Source organism: Cannabis sativa, chromosome X (assembly GCF_029168945.1).
Source record: "Cannabis sativa cultivar Pink pepper isolate KNU-18-1 chromosome X, ASM2916894v1, whole genome shotgun sequence".
Classification (NCBI taxonomy): domain Eukaryota; kingdom Viridiplantae; phylum Streptophyta; class Magnoliopsida; order Rosales; family Cannabaceae; genus Cannabis; species Cannabis sativa.
The window spans coordinates 7,755,487-7,771,757 of NC_083610.1; the positions used below are offsets into that span (position 1 = coordinate 7,755,487).

Genomic DNA, 16,271 nt, shown 5'->3' on the forward strand with positions numbered 1-16,271 from the left:
AGAGGAAAATAAGCTGTTGTAAAATAACAGAACATAACCGAAACAGTTATGAATGTAACTAACTAACAAGGCTTAACTAATAACAACCAATAAATGACTACGTCTAAGACTCCCCCTCAAGATGGAGTATAGAGGTTGGAGACACTCATCTTGGACAACAAAGACTTGAATTGAGTGGAGAAGAGAGCCTTGGTCATGACATATGCAATGTTATGCCAAGAAGGGACATAGGATAGTTTGATTTTGTTTTTTGTTGATTTGTTCTCGAACTATATGACAGTCGATGTCAACGTGTTTGGTGCGCTTATGGAGGACTGCATTCTCAGCGATATGTATTGCAGCTTGATTGTCACGGTGAATTTTTGTTGGTTGTGATGAAGAGATGCCAAAGTCAGTTACGATGTTGTGAAGCCAGAGAATTTCACAAGTTGTGTTTGTAAGGGACCGGTATTCAGCTTCAGCAGATGACTTGGAAATAGTGGATTGAAATGAGAGTGGCCTAGAAATATGCAGAAACTAGTGATGGACCGTCGTGTATCAGGGCAGGTACCCCAATCTTCATCCGAGAAGGCTTGGAGGTGGAATAGTCGATCTGCTGGAAGTTAAGGCAGGATGTTGGAGTGAAACATTAGTCCCTTGCCAGGAGTGCCTTTGAGATATTGGACAATTCAATAAGCGGCTTTGAGATGTGATTGTCGAGGGTAACTTATGTACTGGCTTAGTCTATTGACGGCATAAGCAATATCAGGACGTGTGATGGTTAAAAACAAAAGCTTTTCAATGAGGCTGCGATAGAAAGTGGCATCGTTGACAGGATGACCAACATCTTTACTAAGAAAGAGATTGTCATCCATTGGTGTGGAGACAGCCTTTGAGCCGAGGAAGCCTGTTTCATTGAGGAGTTGCAGAGTGAAAGGTCTCTGAGAAACAGAGATCCCTGCTATGGATCTAGAAATTTAGAGACCAAGAGACAACCTCAAATGGCCAAGGTCTTTTAGCTGAAAATGAAAGCTGAGAAAGGCTTTAAAATTTGTTGCCTCTGAATCATTTGTGCTTGCAATGACTATGTCATCGACATAGACTAACAAGGCAAGGAAGCTGGTGTTAGTTTTTTTTTTTATGAATAGAGAATGATCATAAGCACATTGGTGAAAACCATGCTCAATCAAGGTATTGCTTATTTTGGAAAACCACTGTCAAGAGGCTTGCTTAAGGCCATAAAGGCTCTTATGTAAGAGACAAACAGGGTTGGGAGGCAGCTCCCCCTCATGAACATAACCTTTGGGAAGTGTTATGTAGACTTTTTCATGAAGGTCCCCATATAAAAAGGCATTATCTATGTCCATTTGATGAAGTGTCCAGTTGTTGATGGCAGTCAAAGCTAAGAAAAGTTTAAGGGTATTGAATTTTACAAAAGGGGCAAAGGTTTCAGTGTAATCAATGCCCTATTGTTGTGAATATCTTTTAGCAACTAGGCGTGCCTTGTATCTTTCAACTTCACCTTGTTCATTATACTTTATTTTATAGACCCATTTGTTACCAATTGGTTGGCTACCTGGTGGTAATGAAACAACAGACCAGGTTTTATTTTTCTTGCCATGGCTTTAAACCATTGAATGAATTTAGATGCCTATTTGAATGTAGTAGGTTTGAACTCAGTATATGCATGCAATATGGCATTTCTAAATGCAACACTCAATCTATCATAACTGAGGTATCTAACCAAGGGATGATCAGTTGAAGACTGACAAATGTAGTCTTTTAGATGAGCAGGTGTAGATGTTATTCGACCTGCTTTGGTGATTGAATGGTGTTGTAGTACTTTAGAAGGTGCATCAGGGGCTTGTGTTGGTGGATTAACAGCAGGTGCATTTGCTGGTATTGGATCAGCATAGGCAGGTGCTGGTGTTAAATCAGCAGATGCCTTTATTGGTAATAAATCAGCAGATGCAGTTGCTGGTGTGAATTCAACAGATGCTTTTCCTGGTGTAGGTACAGCAGGTGCTAATGATGGTTGATGTATAGGATCAACAGGGTTTGATACAGATGTGGAAGTGGTGACAGATTGTGTTGGAGTTTTGTTGCATTGAGCAGGACGTAATAGATCCAAAAGCTTAGTGTTGAGAGACCCTTTTAAAGGAAAAATCTGCTCATAGAACACAACATCTCGAGAGTGAAAAATTTTATTGGTGGCAAGGTCGAGAAGTGTGTATGCTTTCATGCCATTGGGATAACCAATGAATATGCATGCGTGTGCTCGGGGAGAGAATTTGTGGCTAGTGCTTGCTATGGATGAAGCATAAGCTAGGAAGCCAAAATTCCTTAAATGGCCATATGTTGGTGGTTCATTATGCAGCAATTGGTAGGGTGTTAAATGTTGTAACAAGCGGGTAGGTGTGTGATTTATCAAATAATTAGCAGTGTGTATCAGATGTGGCCAATATGCCAAGGCTATAGATGATTGAAAAGCCAAAGCTCGGGCCACATTTAAAATGTGTTGATGTTTTCTCTCAACAAATGAATTTTGTTAAGGTCTCTCAACACATGAATTATACACTTGAATGCCTTTTTGAACATAAAAGGATTTGATATTAAGTTCCTTTGCATTATCACACCTGATAGATTTTATGTTTTTAGAGAATTGAGTGAAGGCATGGTTATAGAGCTGTGGAATTAAATGTTGCACATTAGATTTTGATTGTAACATGTAAACCCAAGTACGTTTGTTGTGGTCATCCACAATAGTTAAAAAATATCTATAACCTTCAATGCTTTGAACATGGAATGGACCCATATGTCAAGATAAATTAAATCAAAGCAAGATTTAGCAATGTTATTTTGAGAATGAAAGGGTAATCTTCTTTGTTTAGCTAAATGACATATAGAACATGGGGAAACATCAACATGTTCAAAATGTAATTATTTATTAAGCAATTTCGTTATGGACATGAAAGGGTGTCCAATTCTAGAGTGTCGTGAATGGACACTGTTACAAGAGTTATTGTATTGATTATAAGAAAATGAAGATCTGGGAGAATTGACAGACTGCATTAAGAAGTATAAGTTGTCAATCCATTTAGCAGTCCCAATCCTCTTGTTTTGTGTACCCTGTAATATGCAAGAATTAGTGTTGAAAAGAATACTGTTAGAGATATTAGTGAAGAAGCTAGAAATACTAAAAAGATTAAATTGGAAGGTAGGAGCATAGAGTACATTGAATATGAAAAGATCCTTTGAAAGTTGGATGTCACATGAGTTATGTACTCTAATAGTGGAACCATTTGGAAGAGTAATAGTATTGGCTATAGTATTCTTATGCACATTAGAAAAGAGAGAAAAATCACAACATATGTGGTGTGAAGCACCACTATCAACAATCCATAAGTGGTTATTAGAATATTTACCAGAGATATGAGATGCGAAGGGTTTAGATGCATATGTAGCAGTAGGAGTTGGCTGCAACTTCTTTGTTAGGAGAGAAATAATGGCCTGTATATCTTTTTGCTTGTAAGATTGGCAAGAACACCATATTGATCGACAGAAGTAGAGGCATTATGGACTGAAGGTTGGTCAGTTTTCTTCTTGTCTCCATAACCAGGGGAAAGCCAATCAAGAAGTAGCATTTTTCTTTTAAATGACCTGCTTTGTGACAATTAGAGCAATAGGGCCTTATCTTTTTATTGGGACGAGGATCGGTAGATATTGCAGAAGCTGATGGATTCTGAGCAAGAACAGCAAGTTATTGACTGGAATCTTGGATAGAAGCCAAAAGTGGGAGTTGAGGATTTTTGAGTTTTCTTTGTCTTTCTTCATGGACAACCATGGAGAAAATTTTGGACAAAGATGGAAACAAATCAATAAGAAGGATTTGTGCTCGAACAGGAAAATAAGATTCATTTAACCCTGTGAGAAATTGGAGAACCTGTTCTTAATTTAGGAAAGCCAAATTATCAACAGAGGCAGCAAAAGTACAAGGAATCTGTGGTCTTAATTCCTGAATTTCATCCCACATACATTCAAGTTTTGAAAAGTATGAACTAACAGAATCATCACCTTGTTGAAGAGTGATAAGTGTTTCTCTTTACAGCATAAAAAGATAATTAATTACCCTAAATTATTTCCCCATATTTTTCTTAGAATTATTTACAGCATAAATACTTAATGTTTTCGATTTTATACACTTAGGGCTCGTTTGGTAGGTTGTATAAGGGTTGTATTGTATTAAACAATAAATAATACTATGCTTGGATAAAGTAATGTATAAATTATTACGACCAAAATTTTTAATACAGTGTAAGTTGTATTATGTAATACATAACAATTGGTCTGTGTTAGCTTGTATTATAATATTTACAAAGGATCCTGGGTCAACCCCAATCTTTGACTCGATATCCGGACCTGGCCCCAAGACCTAGACCCAAACAAGGGAACAGACTCGGGACCGGACCCGGCACCTGGACCCAGCACCTAAGACCCGACCCGGGACCTAGACCTGGACCCGGATCCCGGGACCTATACTCATGACAGGGACCCGGGACCCGGACTCGTAATAGGTGTTTGGGTTGAGTTTATTGAAAATATATAACTTTACACAATATATTAATACAAGTCAATACCAAACATATTATTATATTAAATAATACTAATACTATACAATACGACATACCAGATGAGCCCTTATAGACCACTTAATCATTGATTAAGGGATAAGTTGAGGAATATCTCCTTTTTGCATTCATTAATAAAAAAATACCCTCATATTATATTTCATTAAAAAGTACCCACTTTTGTGAGTAGATTGCCCAATATATCCTTACTCTCCACTTAAGTCTAGCACATAATTTATATTAATCTAATGGGTATAATGAGGACATCATCTATAAAAGTGGGTATATCTTAAAGAATATAGAAATAAAGGTAAAAATTAAAATAAGTAAAGTAAAGTGGGTATACAATGTAATTTTCTCATTGATTAATCTAACACATGTCCTCGCCATCCCAACCCTAAACTCCATAGTGAGTTTTAATTAAAAAAAAAAGAACAAAATAACAAAAGGAAATTCAAAGCTCCACACCAAATTTGGCACACAAACCATGAAATCCCCAAATATGAGATATTGAATGAGCTTAGAAGAAATGAGTAAGCACTTGAAGCAAAATCTGGGGGTCTAAGTTTGTGAAGGTCTAGTTATTGATGATTTGGATTCGCGAGGATTTGGGTTCTCGATGGTCGATGGTTTAGATTCGCAGGGATTTAGGTTCGTGATGGTTTGGGGCCACATCAATTGATGTTTGTAGGGATTTGGGTTCGTGTGGGTCATTATTTGCAGGGTTTTGGGTCCATGTGTGCCTATGTAACTTTGCAGATTCAACTTGCCTTTTGTAACTTTGCAAATTCAACTTGCCTCTTGAAAGTTGAAACTGTGTAGTGTCCTACTTGTGCATGGCTAGAGGAGAGCCACAAACACTCTTATTTTTTGACTGCCTTCTCTCAGCGAAGTGAGTTGAATTTTTAGTTGGTTGGGATTCATAGCTTGGCCTTTGAACTTTTTGAGCTTAAAAGCTTGGATGTCAAACCGAATAACAAGTTTACTAGCTGGTGTTGTCAATGCTCTGCTAGCTGCTACTGTCTACTATGATGGATGGTTTGCAGTGTATTTACCCATACTGATTTGTAAATAAATAGAAAAGAGATTATTAACCACAGTTTCTAAGTTGTTTAATCTTCTATTGGAGGGTGTTTTGGTGAGAGTTTTGTGTAGTTTGTGAAAGGTTTGGTTTAACTTAGGGGTGTTCACTAAGTATCCGATCCAATCCAATCCGCACGATCCAATCCAATCCAATCCGCAAAATGCGGATATCTGCACTTGCGCGGATTGGATTGGATTGAAAAATCTAAAATCCGCACTTGTGCGGATTGGATGTTGTTTGACCTCAAAAAGTAACCGATCCAATCCAATCCGCACTTAATTATATATATTTTTTAAAAAATATAATATATAATATATATTAATTTTCTAGTAATATTAAAAAAAAACACAAACTTCTAATTTATTAATCTTTTTTAGTAATATATTGAGTTAGTGTATTTTATTTGTTTTATAATAAAAAACACTAGAAAAATTATTCTATTCACATAGACACATACACACAAATTTAAACATATATACTAACTTATTTATTTTAATAATAAATACATATATATTTTAGTGTAAATTATCTTTATATATTAAAAGTGCCTATCTAACGGCATTTCTTGGTTTAACATTCTTGGTTTAACAGAATATACTTAAAAATAAAAGAATATTCTGTTAAATTTAACGATTAGGTTTGATCCCCGTTAAAAAATAAACCCAATAATTAAACCCAAAAAATTAAACAATCTTTTAAATAAACAATCTTTTAAATATTAATAATCTCTTTTTAAATTAAAAAAATCATCTTAGCCACATATCTCTCTAACAAACCTAAGAATATTAATAATTTTTTTATTTATTTTTTAAAAAAGAAAAATATAGATAAAATATTTAGAAAAGATAATATAAAAGAAGATTGATTGTGTTGGGTTAGAGATTTTTGGGCTTGGGCTTAAAAAAATAATAAAAAGAAAAAGATAAAATGGGTTGTAATTAGTATTTACCTTATATGTTTGTGCTTATTTTTAGTTTTATTTTTAATTTTACCACCAAGAGGAGAAGGTTGAAAAATATTAGAATATGAAAATATTATTGGTGCTTATTAATAATTTGCAAAGAATGTGAAAGTCTATAAATATATAGTTGTGTAGCTATTATTAGATATGAAATGAGATAATAGAACTTTTTTCAATTAGAAGATTAATGTACATTTTACTATTAATAACATACATTATTATAACACAACTATATTTTACTTACTAAATATACTGACACATATTTTATTTTTATAAAACAAATCGTTCAAATAATTATACTATTTTAATTATTAATTCAAATAAAAAACTAAAATATTAAATAAAACTAACACTACGTCTTGGCACGTAACAATCACCTAGTATATTGACATATATGTATATGGGTTTGATTTATGTATAAATGGAGATGGAAATAGATTATTATTGGAGATTAAGAAACAATAGTCTTTTTTTAATTTTTTTTCTATGAAATATTAAATAATTTATTATTAAAAAAATAACCGATCCAATCCGCACTATTGCGGATTGGATTGGATCGGATTTAAACTATTATACAGATCGGATTGGATCCAAAATATGAAATCCGCACTTAGTGCAGATTGGATGTTGTTTGACCAAAAAGGTACGGATTGGATCGGATGAACACCCCTAGTTTAACTTTTTCTTCTTGGTAAAAAAACTAATAAATAAATAAATAAAAAAAAAAAAGGTTTGAAACTTTCATGGATATTTAATTAATAAACACAGTACTTTATCCTCACATTTAGAACTCAGTTGTCTTATGACATCAAAGATTAAACAAAAAAAAGAAAGAAAGAACTTACACATAAAATCCAAAAGCTAATCTATTAGTCAAAAAACAGACCCAGAAAAAAATGACCTCTAGAATTGACAATGTTGGACTTGTAATGGTTCTAATAAATGTAAAATGGGAGAAAGAAATTAATAATTCACTGAGTTCTCCAATGCAAAGCCATTCCTCTCCCTCTCCTAATGAAAGCACTGCACCACCAAAAACAGATAAGAAATTTTGTTAGCAAATTAATGCTACTAACAGTTGCTGACAACTCAAACGCAACTTACTATTTTTATTGGCTATGTATGAGTAAATATTTGAATATGAATTCTTATGTGTCGTATTGAAATTGTTTTTATAAAACATAATAACAATATTGGCATCCTATTTTCCACTTTACACTTGAAAACAGTTTTTTTGCATTTTTACAGAATTCTACATAGAAACCCCTATTGCAACTAGGGCTGCAAACTGAATTGCAACAAAAAATCGTATAGCAACTCACATAGAAACCACTTTAGAAACCCAAACAGTAAATTTGAAAAAAAAAAGTTAAAAAAATAGTATATGGGGTAATTCCCTAAAAAAAAATATTGGCATCCTATAAATGTCACAAAAACGGATCGTCAAATATCACCATTTTTAAGGGAAGGTCTCTCAATCCTCTCCTACCAACAATAAGACTAGAGTCATCTCGTCCCTCCTCCCTATCTTCTGTCCCTTGTACCTAAGATTTATACTCAATCAGCTTATTCAGCATTAATTTATACTCAGATCTTACAGAAGCAGCATCACACGGCTGCAGTTCTACATTTTCTATAGAAAGCTAATCAAATTTACACCTATTTTAAAAATTCTATAAAACATGTATCCTTGAAAACCTAAGTCACCAAAACAAATATATTTTTTTAACTCTCAATAAAGAAAGTAACACTGGAACCTGCTTAGTACTTGAACTCATAACTAAAGTTCCAGTATAACCTTAAAAGCATTAAGAAGTAATGAAATATGTAGATACATCACACAGCTACTAGTGATATGGAAACCAATAGTGTGAACACTAGCAAAAGATAGTTATCACTACGTTATTTCAATAACTCATTCTTCTTTCCTGGAGCTTAATCATCAAAAATGTTTCAAAAGGGATCAGGGTACCCATATCCACCCGCCAAACTACAAAATAATTACTATAGCTCTGCAGATGAGCGTAGAACTTCCATCGTTCTACCATGATAATTCAATCATGACATTTGAAAGGAAAAGCTAATGATTAAAATATTAAAGTATACATACCGTTTATACAGTAACAAGCAAACTAGTTAAATTTACACCATAATCCTGCAAATTTTAAAACCTTAAAACATTTTCTCCCATCAACCACAGCAACTTTATCCCTTCTTAACTTACATTAGTAAAATTGAACATCTTTGAGAATGGAATCTAAATGTTAGATCTGAACAAGTTACAACTTGTGTCACTAATCGTTTTGTGCTAAAATTTACAATAAAAAAAATATCTTTTCCCCCGAAAATCCCAGAAATTCGACCATGTCCAGGATAAGATTGCAAATTACCCTTTGATCTTTTTAATTGACAATGATACCGACCCAAGTCGCCTATTAAATTAAAATAATGATGTTTCAAAGCTTGGCTGTTATTGCATCAACAGGCACACTAGGATGACTTCTTAGCAGCTGCCAACCATTGAATGAGATTTTATGATTATTCATGCCAAACAAACCAAAATTCGATATCCTCTTATTCCCAAAATCATGAATTAAAAAAGCACTCAATCATATTTCTATCTATCAATAAATTATTGAATCAAGAGGCCTACAATGAAAACATAGTCATCAACCACTAATGGCGAAACAGCCACTTCACAGAATAATCTCAATTCATCATAACAATAAAAATAAATTCAATTGAGAAATTAAGAGGAACATATTGATAAAAGACTAAAAAAAATCACCTTCAAATTTCGAGTGTGAGCTCATCCTTTTCACCGTAGAGGTAGTGAAGAATGTAAGGGGTAACTCGGATGACGGCGACCCATGATCCGAACATGAGGACGTGCGTCTTAAGTTGCTTCAGAGCCACAGCCTTATCAGGCTTTCTCATAAACATTCCAGGAAACATCGTTGCTTTGCTCTCTTTTTCTCTCAACGGAATCGGCAAATTGAAGCTTTGGGGCGAGTTTCTCAACGGAGTCAGTGAAACGAAACAATGGGTTTAGGGCTTTTAGTAGGGTTTCGCTGGCCAGGCGCGTGTTATTTATTTATTTATTTTTTTTTTTTTTTTTTGAGTAACCTAAGTTTAACTACAATTGTAAATAAATACCTAGATTTAATTTTTTGCGGTAATAATACTAAGTTATATTTGTGTAACTCTGTAGGTAAGTTAAAATATTATTTCATTATCCACTTGTTATTTTTTTATTGGTATATTTTAATTAATTTTTTTTTAAAAAATAAAAATTTAATGACTTGGACCAATTAGGAATTATCACGTGGCAATTTACTTAACAATTAACAGTTGGGTACCTACAAAAGTTCCAAAATTATAACTTAGGTATTATTACCGCCAAAAATTAAACTTAAGTATTTATTTACAACTAAGAGTTAAACTTAGGTATTTATGCCGCAAATTACTCTTCTTTTTTTAAAATGTGTTATTTATATTTTTTTGGGGGGACTTTTTCATTTTTACACTTTAAACTAGTTTGTTTTGCATTTTTTACAATATTCTACTTAGAAATCCCTATTGCAACTAGAGCTGCAACCTAAATTGCAACAAAAAATCATATAGAAACTCCTATTGCAACTAGCTCTGCAACCACTTTAGAAACCCAAACCGTAAATGTGAAGAAAAAAAAAGTTAAAAAAAAATAATATATGAGGTAATTTCCTTATTTTTTGTTTTAAACAAAAAGGAAATTTTTATTCAAAAAAGACAAAATACAAGTTGAAACAAAAGGCGAGACTACCCCAACCCCAACTCCAACAGCCACCTACCAGCTATTCAAAACATTAATAAGATGATTGTCAAATTTGTTTTTGATGCTCCTACACACACCCAACACTCTAAATTTGATTGTTTTTTATATCAACACACACAACCTTAGCAGTTTTACAAACAAGATTAAATATACAATCATTTGTTTTTAACAAAATGTAGTATATGGTTACAATAACAATAGAGTTCACTATCTTCTCTTGTAAACTTCTGTGAGGAGTTGAGAACCAATCACAAAAATCACCACGCCAATCAAGCAACCCAACCCAGCAACCACCTGGATCGTGAAAGAACAGTCCCCAAATAGGTAATTATGAGTCTGTCGAGCTCTAGCACAAACCGGACACATGTCTATAGTAATTGATAGGATTTTACTGAGATGATCACATGTTAAAAGTTGGTTCTTGACAGCTTGCCAACCAATAAATTTGTGCTTCGGAATCACCATCTTTTTTAAGCTTGAATAAAGGATAAGTAAAAGATTTTAGTTTTAAACTTACCTTTATCACCAGCATCTGCCACTATCTTATTGTAAATTTTATCTCTGAGCCTCAAAAGTTTCTTGTAGTACCAACTAGCATCATGATTGAAAGCCACCGAACAAAAGTCTTGTCCCTTTAAGTAAATGGTGTTGATCCAACGAACCTGAAGATTATCCTGCTTGCTAGAAATGGCCCAAATAAATTTAGGCGCCATCCAAGCAAAGATTCATTTTTTGCCCTCCTGAAAGCCTATTCCACCAAACTTCGTAAGGAGACACACTTTTTCCCAAGACGAGAGATGAACTTTGCTCCAATTATCGTTGGATCCCTAAAGAAAATCCCTACAGCATTTATCAATAGTTGCAGTAATTTTTTGGGGGAGGATAAACATGCTCATCCGAAAAATTCCTTATACCCAAAAGCACTGAATGAATCAATTGCGCCTTGTCTGCAAAGGATAAATTCCTACTAACCCAGTTATGAAGATTTCTATTGACTTTGTCAAGAATAACTCCACAATCTGGTGCTCGCCATTTAATGGGTCTAAGCTAAACTCCCAAGTACTCAAGAGAGTATTTTCCCTATTCCATTTGCAACATATGAAGAATATTATTTTTGCAATCATCATTAACACCCTCAAAATAAACCAAAGATTTGGTTTATTTGCCATTAATCATGTTGATTCTCTAAAGGTTTTGAAGCCTTCATGAATAAGCCTGATTGAATTTTTGTTACCCTTGCAAAAAATGATTAGATCGTCTAGAAAACAAAGATTCCCTAACTTAAGAGACTTACAAAGGGGGTGGAAGCCGAATCCCTTCTCCTTAGATTTTTGGCTCAAAAGTCTCATCAAGTATTCCACGATCAAAACAAATAACAAAGGGGACATCAGATCACCTTGGTGAAGACCTTTTTCACCTTTAAATTACCCTTGGAACCGGCCATTCAACAACAGGACATAGAAAGCACCATAGAGACAACTTAGAATCCAAGTGATAAACTTGGAAGGGAAACAAAGGCCCTTTAATAAATCAGAGACAAATGTCTAATCCACGGTATCATACGCCTTGCTAAGGTCAATCTTCATAATGCATCTAGCATAAGTGCTTTTCCTGGTATAACCTTTAAGCAAGTCTTGAAAAATCAAGATATTATGCGCCAACTGTCTATTCTTGACAAAGGCACCCTGGTTGTCACAGATCAAACAAGGAAGCACTTCTGAAAGTCTAGCATAAATAATGAGATGCATTTATAGAATGTGTTGTAGCAGGAAATTAGTTTGTAGTCATTTGCATTCTGGGGGTGATCCGTTTTGGGTATGAGAGAGATAATGGCCTCATTGAGATGCTTAGGGAGAATTCCTTTTTGAAAGAATCCCAACACAGCACTAGAAACATCCTCCCCAATCTCATTCTAGAGACCCTTAAAGAACTCTGCTCCATAACCATCTGGACCTAGGCTTTTTGAAGAATGGATGCCAAATTAAGCTCTCTTGACATCACTCTTATTGAACTGTCTAGTTAAATAAACCTGTTGAAGCAAGCTAAGTTTATTATAATTATCTAAACATTCCAAGTTAATTCTCCTTGTAGTTGAGCTCTTCTTCCCCATAAAGTTGCAAAAATGATTAAGAAAGTGATCCACAACTTTAGGGTAATCTTCAGTGATAGCACAATCAATTCAATAGGATAGGATCTTATTCTCCGTTCTTATTTTTTTCATGATGGCATGAAAGTAGCTCGTGTTTTCATCCCAAAACCGTAACAAAGACACTTTTGATTGTTGAAGAAGATAGCTAGCATATTGTTTTTAGGTAGCAAGGAAATCTAGGTGAGACTTCTTCTCGGCTTGCATGAGCAAAGGCAAAGTAGGTTTTTTGGCAAGATCTTCTTGAGCTCTAATGAAGGATTCTTTAGCCTCGCTATAACAGTTCTTGACATCCTCTTTTTTAGAGACATAAAGGTTCTTCAAGACATGCTTAACTCTAAAAAGAGTCTTGGACAGACTATTCAGGTCAGCAACATTGGAACTCTTCCACACATTTAGAACAACCTCTTTGTACCCTTCCATATAGCTCCAATGGTTACAAAATCTAAAGGGTCTTTTACAATTTCTATCAACCTTAACATGTTTGATAAGGTAGTAGCAATGGTCAGAAAGAATCCCCCATCTAAAGCTAGCCTCTGTCTTCCGGTATTGTTCAAGCCAATGGTTGTTGACAAAAACTCTATCAAGTTTAGAGTAAATTCTAACCCTCTCTTCATGTTTATTTGTCCAAGTGTATCGAGATCCTAAACTCCTATACTCATCGACTTGGCCCATTGCAAGCCAATCTTAAGCATCTTGAATATTTGTAGCCTTGACTTGTCTACCACCACTTCTATCTTTGAAAGCAAACATCACATTAAAATCAGCAAGGATAATCCAAGGTTTATTCAAGTAACCAATGTCACCAAGTTTGTTCCATATATAGATCATTTCTCTCACTCAACGAGTTACTACTATAAACAATAGTTAAGTAAAAATCATCTTCATAACCGACCATTTTAACTTTACAATGGACAAATTGTCTATCATCCACAAGAACCTCCACCTTGACCATCATGTCAATCCAAATCAATAAAATTCTGTAAGAAATCGTGTGGTTGGAATAAAAATTTCAATTTCCAAAATTATTGGACATCACACTATGAACATTATCATGGATAATTTTGGTTTCAAAAGCTCCAAAACTAATTTTATTCTCCTTGCAACTATCTAACAACTCACGCCGCTTCTCTTTTTTATTCAGCCCTCTAACGTTCCAACAAAAAATATTATAGCTATCAGTGTAAAGAACGGGTACCACCAATCTCAGCCAGCCCCTCTACATTTCCTTTTAAAACATCATATCCATTAATAATCATAGCTTTAGTCTGAGGAATCAAAAAAAAAAATTTGAGCCCCTTTTTGGTGGAGTAATCCAATCACCTATTTCACCTTCATCCCGATTATGGCCACCACTAATCTCCATATCAGTCTTCCCCTAATCTGGCTCCCTATTATTAACTGCCAAACAAGTAGTTCTAACCTCAGAAATAACCTATTCTACCTCGACATCTTGGACAGAGTTCACACCAGCATCTTCTTTTTGGCCTACATCAGTATCAGCACCAACAGTTGCAGCTCCCCTACTGGCTTTCATTCCCAACTTTGGTGTCTGTTTTCGTGTTTTGCTATTTTTTCTTCCAAACAACCGACATGCCCTTGTTACAGTTTGTAACAGTGTGACCTAATAATACACAAGCAGCACACTTTGATGGCAGCCACTCGTACTCAACTTGTTGGTCCACAAGTTGTTTTCTTTCATTAACATAGGCAATTGTTTTTGGACGATTTTTTGAAATTTCCACATCAACTAACACTCTTGCAAATTTGATCGTGGATCTTTCAAGTGTTACCTTGTAAAACTTATTGGTTTACCTATAGTATTCACCAAAGTATTTAAATTCTTCTTTTCCCAATATTGGAGACCCAATCCATTCAACCGAACCCAAATTAGAACCGATTTCACCATTTGCGTGGTGTCCATATCTTCTTACCATAGTCTAAGGACCACTAATTTTTTGTGAAAATGTATAACCCCATTTTTGAGTATCACATTCCTGGTAGCTTCATCTTTGAAGCTAACCATGGTGAACCCTGAATTCATTCTAACAACATGTTCAACTCCTAGGTTCACCCAGATCCTTTTGATGAAGCCTTCGAACACTTTGAAAGGGAGATTTGCCCCTAACACTATACAAACAATTGAAGTTCTCTAGAAGGCAGCCTCATATTTGATTTCATCCAAGTCTAATTTAGCAACAGATTGATCTCTAATTTTCATGGGTTTAGTAATGTTCAACTAAGATGAGAGGGTTCTAACCTGATTCATGTTGAATTTACTCCACATGTCAGGAGCAGAGGCTTGGCATCCAGTCTCCAAATGTCTTCTCCATCTCGTTGGCCTAACTCACTGTCTTCGAGTTCAATTTCTGGGCAGATGAACCTTCATCGAGGTCCTTCAGATCCATTTCAAGCTCCTGGCACGGGTCTAGAAACACCTCCAATGGAGCAACAATATCATCTTAGATCACAGGCAGCTCACTCTGGACTATCTCAACCATATCTTCCACAATCACAGGCTTCGTTTTAGCAAGCTTCAGGGCCCCCTTCTTCCTCTTTGCCATGGAAGAACGGAGAGAGGAACATACGTTTTTTTATTATTTATATTTTTCGTCTTCCTTAAATTATTATTTTTAACAAAAGAAAAATTTTATTCAAAAGAACACAATAAATACAAGGCAAAGGTCGACTGCATTAGCAACCAATCACAAAAAAAAAAAAAAAAAAACAACTAACTATTGACAACTCTTAAAACATAATTATCTCATTTTTTGAAATTAACCTTGTGAATCTCTAACACTCTAGCCTTCACTATAGTTTTAATCTCATTACTAAGAATAAAGGCAGAGTTACAAACAACATCAAAGATACATCCATTCCTGTTTTTCCAAATCAAATAAAGAGCAACTAAGGTAATCACATTCAAGATTGTAAGAGACAGATCAGCCTTAGGGGACAGATGCCTTTGCTGAAGCTCGCAGAGGTTTCTTGGCCAGTTTAAACACCCCACCCAACTTTTTAAAATCTCAACCAGCTTCTTAGTAAAGATGCAATCCATATGAGACTCTAGAGCACTCTCACAAACCACACATAAGATCGAAGGGATAGAAAAAATTCTACTCAAATGATCTTGAGTAAGAAGGTGATCATTGTAGATTTGCCAATAAATGAATATATGCTTAGAGATAGTTAGTTTGTGCCAAATTGTAGCAGAGTAAGAAGCTTTAACAGCCCTAATTATAGCATTGTAGAACCTGTTTACCTTAAATTTACCTTTTTAACAGTCTGGTTCAACATGTTCTCATTTGTCAAATATTTGATCTTCAACAATTTCTTAAAATACCAACTCATATCTAATTTCATGGGGAAGGACCACACATCTTGCTCCTTTAGGTAAATGGAGTTGATCCATTTCACCTAAAGGTTATCTTATTTGTTTGAAACAACCCACAAATGTTTAGTTATCATAGTAATATTTCATATTTTACCCTCTCGAAACCCAATGCCTCCAAACTGTTTAGCAAGATAACTTTTTCCTAGAAAGGTAGATGAAGTTTGCTCATATTACCATTCAATATCCCCATAAGAAATCTCTGCATCTCTTATCTATGGTAGGAATAATCTTTTGAGGTAAAATGAAAAGGTTCATCCAAAAATTT

The 16,271-nt window shown here is 34.7% G+C and overlaps 1 protein-coding gene across 2 annotated transcripts; it reads right to left on the reverse strand.

The window, feature by feature from the left end:
• Positions 1–7,383: 7,383 nt before the first annotated feature.
• On the reverse strand, positions 7,384–9,730 carry LOC115703175 (mitochondrial import receptor subunit TOM6 homolog). Of its 2 annotated transcripts, none has more exons than XM_030630694.2 (2): positions 9,441–9,724; positions 7,384–7,675 (listed from the first exon to the last, which is right to left on the reverse strand). In XM_030630694.2, exon 1 carries the CDS (start codon positions 9,605–9,607, stop codon positions 9,443–9,445), a length of 165 nt encoding a protein of 54 aa, XP_030486554.1. In that variant the 5' UTR covers positions 9,608–9,724; the 3' UTR covers positions 7,384–7,675; positions 9,441–9,442. The 2 variants fall into 2 exon arrangements, with proteins under 2 accessions (XP_030486554.1, XP_030486555.1); XM_030630695.2 differs by lacking the exon at positions 7,384–7,675 and adding an exon at positions 8,719–9,162 and having other exon boundaries at positions 9,441–9,730.
• Positions 9,731–16,271: the final 6,541 nt, after the last annotated feature.